Below are 8,111 nucleotides of genomic sequence, written 5' to 3'. Positions count from 1 at the left end.
CTTACATCACGCATAATGAGCCTCTATCAAATTTCTTTTGCGGAGCACCTATCATAGATGCTAGCTAGCTCATGGAACTCATCTAGTGCCGAAAGGTCATCGTTGGTGGCGTGAAAGAAAGAAGAAGGAAGAAGAAGAGAGAAAGAGGCTTCCATGTGGGGTCTAATTTGTTTGAGTTAACTTTGAGACTTCGGTTAGGTTTGTGTTTTTCTAAACTCCTCAATTTGAGGAGTTTAGGGAATCTCTAACCGACCCCTATAAAGATTTAGAGGAGAAAAAAACGGGTTTCCTCCCCCAAATCGCACTTGGCCGATCCCTTATAACCTTTAGAGGAGTAATCTTTTACTGCACGACAGCCCTGACTCTTAAATATAGCCAACCACCACCGCCAGAGTACACCCTCTCGGCCGCACCCTCCCCACTCGGTGCCGCATCCACTAAGGCGCCGTCCTACTTGCCTCCGCCAGCCACCATGCGCCACTGGCCATCGCCGAGGCCCAGTAGCACTAATCGCGCTCCTTCCCCACTTCTACTCGGTCCCTTCACGTCGTTGGCGCCTAAAAATGTCACCGGATTCGACGCACCAAGGCCCCGACGCCTAAAATTTCCCTTCCCACCTCGACCGCTCCCCGTGGTATGTCCTCCCCTCGGTGCTTGCCTCTCACTTTTTGAATGACCGCCAACATAGCCATGTCTGCCCATCGTCCCGGCTCAGCCCTCGTCCGGCAACTCATCACTAAGCCTCAACTGATCGTCAAGTGTGATGATTGTAGACGGCTGGTGGTGCGGCTCATCTTGAGCACACCCAAACATCTTGGATGAGTTTTCTACAACTGTGAAAAGGACGGAGTGAGTGTAAATTTGTATGGTTGTTCGATTCTTTGGTTTTGTCACTATTTGAAACTCATTTTTTGCTTAAAGTTGTATGTAGGAAGGATGCAAGTTGTAGTATTGGGAAAAAGAGTACATTAATCTATTGATAGAGATAAATATGATAGATGTTGGTGCACTGGTTGCTAAAGATGGGACCACATAAGACACAATGTCCAGGTATGAGGTGGCAGAGAAGAAAGAAGTGTGCAAGCTTAAGAATCCAACAGTAAAGCAACAATTTAGGCAATGAAGAGATTAAGAAACTTTTGATCGAACTAGTAGTAGTAGTTAAGAAAGTGGTGTTTCTATTAAAGTGTGTAATTATTTTATACTCCCTCCGATCCATATTACTTGTCTTTGATTTGTCTAGATATAGATATATGTAGACACGTGTTAGTGTTAGATACATCCATATCTAGGCAAATCTAAGACAAGTAATATGAATCAGAGGGAGTAGTTTATTTTGGATCAGTTCTTTAGAGAAGAACTGGTGAAGTATGTGGCCAGGATGTCGTTTAGTGAAATAATTTGGTAGTGAAGTTTAACTAGATGGCCCAAAAATAAATAAATTTGTGTTAAAAAAATATAGGGAGTTAAGGTTAGGGGGTCGGTCAGGAACCACACTTTTTTAGAAAAGCAAATATAAGGAGTTAAAGGATAGGATCCCATACAAAGACCTAAAAGGGAGCAGTTGGAGATGCTCCAGGGTTTGAGAAGGTGATTGAGGAGTTAAATTTTGAAGATTCAGCTAGAGATGCTCTTGGATAGCACCAACAAGAAGTCATTTTTTAAGAGGATAATTAACCCATGTCAAGTTATGCACACGATCATCTCTTATTGTGAAGTATAAGGTCTTACAATAGGGTGGAAAGTGCGGAAACAAATCGGCTAGACTACCATCCAAATAGGCGGAACATAGTGGTCGCTATACTTGTCTTTAAGTGGTTGCACCTAGTAATCTAAACGCTCTTACATTTCTTTGCGGAGGGAGTACTTAAGAATCTTGCACATCTACACGTTGAAACGAGAATTATGTACAAATCTGAAACGTAGTTGTTGGCATCAGATTTTGGCATGACCAAGAACTTAATTAAGATGGCCTCATATGGAGAAGTGTTCAAAGTGAGAAAGTTCCATATCGTCAAAAGGAGAAACTTTGATATTTGGGCCATAGCCATGTGGTCTCATCTCTAAGGCCGAAGTTGTGTTTGAAGTATTCGGATTTTGCATTCAAAACACTATTCGGCTGATTAGACCCCCAAAATGGCCTCATATGAGAATAGTTTCTACACGGATTGTCTTCGCCTCGTCGAAACGATCGATTTTGATATAAAAAAGTCTAAATCGGAGTTCGTATGCAAAAGTTAGAGCCAAAACAGTGCGCTGCAAAATTTTAGCCCGGAAGTTCCGGGCAAAACTTTCGGGGATGTTCCGGGCTAAACAGAAAGTTCGCACGCGGTTCGCCCCGAAAGCTAGAATTTCAACATTATTTGCAGATTTGTGGGCCAGAATTCAATCTCAAGATGACCTCGGATGAAAAAGTGATCCATTGCAAGATCTACAACTTTGCTTTTTGGACCATCACAATCTGAGGCCATGTGCGACCTACAGGAGCTGTACAAGAGCGCTACTTGATGTAGTTTTAGCCCGGAAGTTCCGGCCCTCATATTCTGAATTAGGTTAACTTTTGATGTTTTGGACGGGATTTGAGACCTTTTTTTGTACGGAAAATCCAGCCGCCTCATATATATATAAGGGGCGCCCGATTGAACAACACACAATCGATCTATCAACATATCACTTTTTACCTTTACCTTTATCTTTCTTCCTTGTTCTTCTTCTTTCTCATTCTTCGTCTGTTCTTCTAGTTGCAGGGCGGCGATCCACGAGGCCCTAGGGGCAATCAGGTCGACCTAGGGCAGCCCATAGCCGCCGCGCGCCCTGACGGGGTCCCTCCCGGGCGTGCGGGATTTCGGGTCCTCAAAAGCACCCGCCGGATTGCTTGCGTACCGCGCTTCCGGTGGGTCTCCTTCGACGTGAGTTGTGGTGCATCACCCCCGGCGTCGAGGGTACACGGTGACGTGTTCGTGTGCGAACAGTAGTCAGTGGGTAACGTGCAAAAGAATCAGAAACCCTTTGTTATTTGTTAAAAATAATATCATTACGATCTTTTCATATAGCACATACTCCCACCCTGATTTGACTATTTGGAGTGGCCAGTTGAAGGCTATAAAAACCACCCACCACACCAGTGGTGCTAACGGGCAAGAGATGAACCAATGTTGAATGGTTTGCTCTCCATTGCAAAAGCAACACTTCCGTAGAAGCTAAGATGAGAGCAATCTCATCAAAGATTCAAAGATGGTGCAACCACAACTGAAAAGATACGATAAGATGGATAGGTCCAATCTTCTCCCCTTTCTTTTCTTTTCGGTTTTTCTTTTCTATCTACAGTGGAAGCTAACCTGGTATTTTCCTCGCACCTATCGCCTCTCGGCGACTACTTCCACTGGATGGGAGGTTTAAACATCTCATTTCTCATGTGTAAAGTTCAGAGCGCTCCTAGATAATAAACTAATAGCCCTGCTAAACAGTGAGCTCTTGCACATGCTTTGGCGGCCTAAAAGAGTTTAAATTTCAGCAACTCATGGCCCACATGAGAAGTAGGAGTATATCCCAACAGGGAGTGGAGGCAGATGCAGTGTAGTTACCGTGAAAATGGGGTCTCACTTTGTCGACGGTAGCTCGGAAGGCAGGGAAGGCTGGAAGGATGTGGAGCGCCGCTTCGACGAGATGAACAAGGCCGGGCGCATCCCAAAGGAGAGCTTCGGCAAGTGCATCGGTGAGTGCCAAGCTGCTGTGCTAATCATGTTATGTTTGGCAATGAGAGGCAAATCTGTAGGCAGCATAGCAGGTGGTTCTTAGCAAGAACTTTGCAAGAATTATTCGGACAAAGTGGCAGCAAGTATGGGGATCGTAGGTTACTGGAATCGAATCCACCGTTTTTATGCTTAATTTGCATGCGACTGCTGCTGTTTGCTTGTTCTCACGACCTGTGCCTATTAGTCTGCCCAGAGAGATGGCTTAACTAACCGAGACCCAGTATTTGGCCCACAAGAATTACCTCGAAATAGTGCCTGTTATCCCAAACGTTCCCTGGTCAGGAACACTGAAATCAAGTACTCCCTCTGTAGTTACTCAAAAAAAGTAAAGTACTCCCTCTGTAAAAAAAATATAAAGGTTTTTAGATCACCAAAGTATCCACTGATACTAGTAACAGTTGAATAATTCCTGCAAAGTAGTCCGCTCCTAACACGGATCTCTGGTGGGCTAATCATATGCCCATGTATGATGCAACCAAAATGTAGTGGAGAGAAACGATCCATGGTGGACTAACTAACGGCCATGCTTCTGCATCGAAGGCATGGGAGACATGGAGGAGTTCGTGGCGGAGCTGTTGGTGGCGATGTCGAGGCGGTGGCATATCGATCCAGATGAGGGCGTCAACAAGGATCAGCTCAAAGAGCTCTGGGAGGAGGTGACCAACCGCAATTTCGACTCGCGCCTCCGCATTTTCTTTGACATGTAAGCGAGCTAGCCTCTTCTTCTTCCTTTTTTTTTCTCTTTTCTTTTGTTCAGTTTTCTAAATGCAGCAAAGTTGTGGTTATAATCACGCAAACATAACAGATGCGACAAGAACGGCGATGGAAAGCTCACGGAAGACGAGGTCAAAGAGGTGAGGAGAGTTTGCCCGATTGGATCTCACACTCACCAGCTGCACTCGTCTAGTGGAAATAATGAACTGATAAACCCTTTACCAATGAAGCAGGTCCAGCATTGGTAACCATTTTTAATTTAACCCTGCTACCTACTTAGTATATATATTAATGTAGGCTATTATATTGAGCGCGTCGGCGAACAAGCTGAAGATCGACGCCGCCGCCTACGCGCCACTGGTCATGGAAGAGCTCGACCCCGACCACCGTGGCTACATCGAGGTCATAGGCTTGTAGTAACTAGCAAGCATTTCCATTCCATCTAATCAACGACATGAAGCGATGCATACATAGATTAGCTCAAGGTTTGCGCGTACGTGCTTGCTCCATTGCAGATGTCGCAGCTGGAGACGCTGTTGCGTGGGGCGGTGAGCGCGCGGGCGCCGGAGGACGAGGTGCAGTTGGAGAGGAGGTCACGGCTGGTCCGGTCGATGACGGCCTGCGGGAACTGGATGCACCTGATAGTCCCTGTCCTCTTGTCTGCCTGCCAGGGAATTATCAGAAAGGTTCGCTGGAACAATGAGCAGATGAAATTTCAAAAGGTTAGGTGTCTACTCGATTCACATGGCTCTAGTTTATTTCATTCTTACTAGTAACATGCATGGATGGAGCACTTGGAAGGAAACTGCCCCCGTGTCGTCCGCGTGGGCGACTCGGGAGGCCACTCGATCCGTGTTTTTCCTTTTTATTTTTCCCTTCGCCTAGGCATAGCTTTGATCTTGTATGACTTTGCTTTTTGCCGGTGTAATCATGTGTGTTGGTTGTGTGCATCCTAGTTATGCAGAGGCCAGGTGTATGCTCATTATGATTGTATCCTTCGATGCTACATCATGAGTCAATAAAAAACGCCCTTTGTCAAAAAAAGTAATATGCATGGACACCATGGTTTGCCTCTTTCTTACTCCTATATATACAGATTGCAATCTATCCAGGAAATGTGCTTTGTCTTGGCATGCATAAGCCACGGGGTTTCAAGTACAAGTGGGATGCACCTGTTTATCAAATGTAATGAAGTCTCCACTTCTGAATGGTACTACTGCCACTTTACCCCTTACCCACTTATACTAACTTATACTATCAGGATACTTGTATAATTTTACCTGGGCTTCTTGCTTACAGTTGATGATCTTGCAGGCATCCCTTCCCCATCACCTCTGCACCTGGAGATGGCAATCTAAACGTGCATATCCGCGCCGTTGGTAATGGTGACTGGGCATCTCAACTCCTGAACATTTTCGCAAAGGTCAGTTCAGCCAATATACATACAAGAGCAATAAGTTTGGGCATTCAATTATAATAGAGAGAGCGAGATTAATGTGGATTATCCAAATTTGAAGAACTAAATTTCATATTCATACAGTGCTGCCAGCCACCTGCCCGGAACGAAATCGCCCGGTAAGCTCATTTCTTTCACCACCGCCTTGTATGGGGGGGTTTCTCCAAATACTCAATTTGGCTCTCGGGAGCATTTGGCTCTCCAAATACCCATCAAAAATAGCTTTCTAAAAGTCAAAAAAATGTGTAAAAACTTAGACATGCACATATTCATGTCTAAATGTTATCTGCAAATGTTTAGATGCAATGGCCGAGCATTTTGATCTATGCAAAAAGGCAAGTTGGACAACAAATTTTCTCTGCTAATTAACTTTGTTTTTTCATTGATGAAATAGTACTGTTCCGTTTCGCTTGAAAATTGTCATGCATGCCTTGGACATTAACATGAACATGTACACAGAAAAAAAACAGAATTTTTTTAACTTGTTTAGCCTTTTTTTTTAATTTACTGTTCATCACAAGAGCAAATGCTCCCCAGAGCCAAAACTCCATGTCCGATTTTCTCACCACTTAGTATCACTTTGGCCATTTGGGCTTTATATAAGTAGGACGAAAGCCTATTTCGAGCTCATTCCTTTCAATATGCAAATTCAGCAAATTTTGAGTATAGACTTTTACCAACAAATCATCATTGATGTGTCTCATTCGGGTTTCCCACGGTCTTTATTGACGGTCCTTATGGTGCACCGGGCCAGAATTACAAGAAATACGATATTTTCTTGTTCATCGGTCTTGGGTTCAGCGTCACTGCTTTTATCAGCGTACTAATAGATATCATGAACAATGTTTATCCCACCGATGTAAATTTCTTTCACAGTAGAGTATTCCCAACATTACGCTCATAGTATATATACCTTCAGGAGAGAAGGATATCACTGACAAAATGAGTTGTTGAAATAGGAGGTGGAAAGCACACGTGGTTCTGAGGTCAAGAACAACTGGCCGGAAAGGGCTTACTTCTACTGGGTCACCGGAGAGCAAGAATCCTTCGACTGGTTCAAAGGAATCATGAATGACGTTGTCTACCTCGACCGCAGTGTACTTATCTCACTCAAGATCTTAAGCTTCCTTCCATTTTACCAAGATGTTCAGTCGCATGATTAATCAGGGAGTGGGCTAAGAATATGGCAACTGCAGAATGTAATAGAGATGTACAATTACCTCACCAGCGTGTATGAAGAAGGCGATCCAAGGTCAGCGATGATCTCCGTGCTTCAGTCACTCCAACACGCCAAAACTGGCGTTGATGTCATCTCTGGAAGCGAGGTATTTTCTCACCTATGACTTCTCATCCCATGCATCCCGCACGGCTTTGCTTGCTAATTTTTCTGGTATTTCCTTCATATACATCTCTTGGTGGCCGTATGCATCGCCCAGATGCAGAGGCCGGGGGTCATCCTCCTTTTCTAATAAAAAATATACATCTCTTGTAGATTTGGACGCATTTTGCAAGACCTAATTGGAGAATGGTGTTCTCTCGCTTGGCCAATGCCCACAAGAACTCTCGTATAGGTTAAATTCTCTATAAACACTCTGTCATGAAGTACAATAGTTCTTCTTTTACGAGAACGTACAGTAGTTAATACTATGTACTCGAATCTCTAGGTGTTTTCTATTGTGGAACTCCAACGCTCATGGAGCAACTCAAGGATCTTTCGGCAGAATTCAGCCAGACAACCACAACTAGATTCCATTTCCACAACGAGAGTTCAACCATAATTTAAAGCTTGATGTACTGTTGTGGATGAATTTATTTATTTATTGCGGGAAATTGTTGTGGATGAATTTATGCACTCTGCTGGAACTATTTTTGGTTTATGAATGGAAATGTAAGCATTCATGTAGTTTTATGCTCTTCTGATTTATTATGGATAGATGGACGCATTTATATATTTTAATGCTCCTTCGATGATTAATGAATTGATGTACTACCTCCGTCACGGTTTAGAAGGTGCGGTTGAAAATTCTCTGGGACCTAGGTGGTTATCTATTGGTTATGAGATGGGCTAAAAAATAGCATTCACACTACGCATGCATATAGAGATGGGCTAAAAAATAGCATTCACACTACGCATGCATATAGAAATAGGTACTAATTAGCTACTAGAAATAAATGCAATGCGCCTT

At 43.7% G+C, this 8,111-nt stretch overlaps 1 protein-coding gene across 1 annotated transcript in view; it reads left to right on the top strand.

Moving 5' to 3' along the window:
* LOC119272961 (putative respiratory burst oxidase homolog protein J) overlaps positions 1–7,761 on the top strand; it is a 25,079-nt gene extending 17,318 nt beyond the window's left edge. The window contains exons 7-18 of the mRNA XM_037554295.1: positions 3,570–3,715; positions 4,296–4,458; positions 4,561–4,609; positions 4,767–4,871; positions 4,985–5,191; positions 5,582–5,679; positions 5,784–5,892; positions 6,638–6,784; positions 6,885–7,022; positions 7,122–7,250; positions 7,418–7,496; positions 7,590–7,761. Of these exons, the coding sequence (XP_037410192.1) occupies positions 3,570–3,715; positions 4,296–4,458; positions 4,561–4,609; positions 4,767–4,871; positions 4,985–5,191; positions 5,582–5,679; positions 5,784–5,892; positions 6,638–6,784; positions 6,885–7,022; positions 7,122–7,250; positions 7,418–7,496; positions 7,590–7,708 (1,489 nt within the window). The 3' untranslated portion in view covers positions 7,709–7,761. The remainder of the gene's footprint in view (positions 1–3,569; positions 3,716–4,295; positions 4,459–4,560; positions 4,610–4,766; positions 4,872–4,984; positions 5,192–5,581; positions 5,680–5,783; positions 5,893–6,637; positions 6,785–6,884; positions 7,023–7,121; positions 7,251–7,417; positions 7,497–7,589) is intronic.
* The last annotated feature ends 350 nt before the right edge of the window (positions 7,762–8,111 follow it).

Source organism: Triticum dicoccoides, chromosome 3A, assembly GCF_002162155.2.
Source record: "Triticum dicoccoides isolate Atlit2015 ecotype Zavitan chromosome 3A, WEW_v2.0, whole genome shotgun sequence".
Classification (NCBI taxonomy): domain Eukaryota; kingdom Viridiplantae; phylum Streptophyta; class Magnoliopsida; order Poales; family Poaceae; genus Triticum; species Triticum dicoccoides.
The sequence above is the reverse complement of the archived record's forward strand: the minus strand, read 5'-3'. Positions and strand labels throughout refer to the sequence as shown.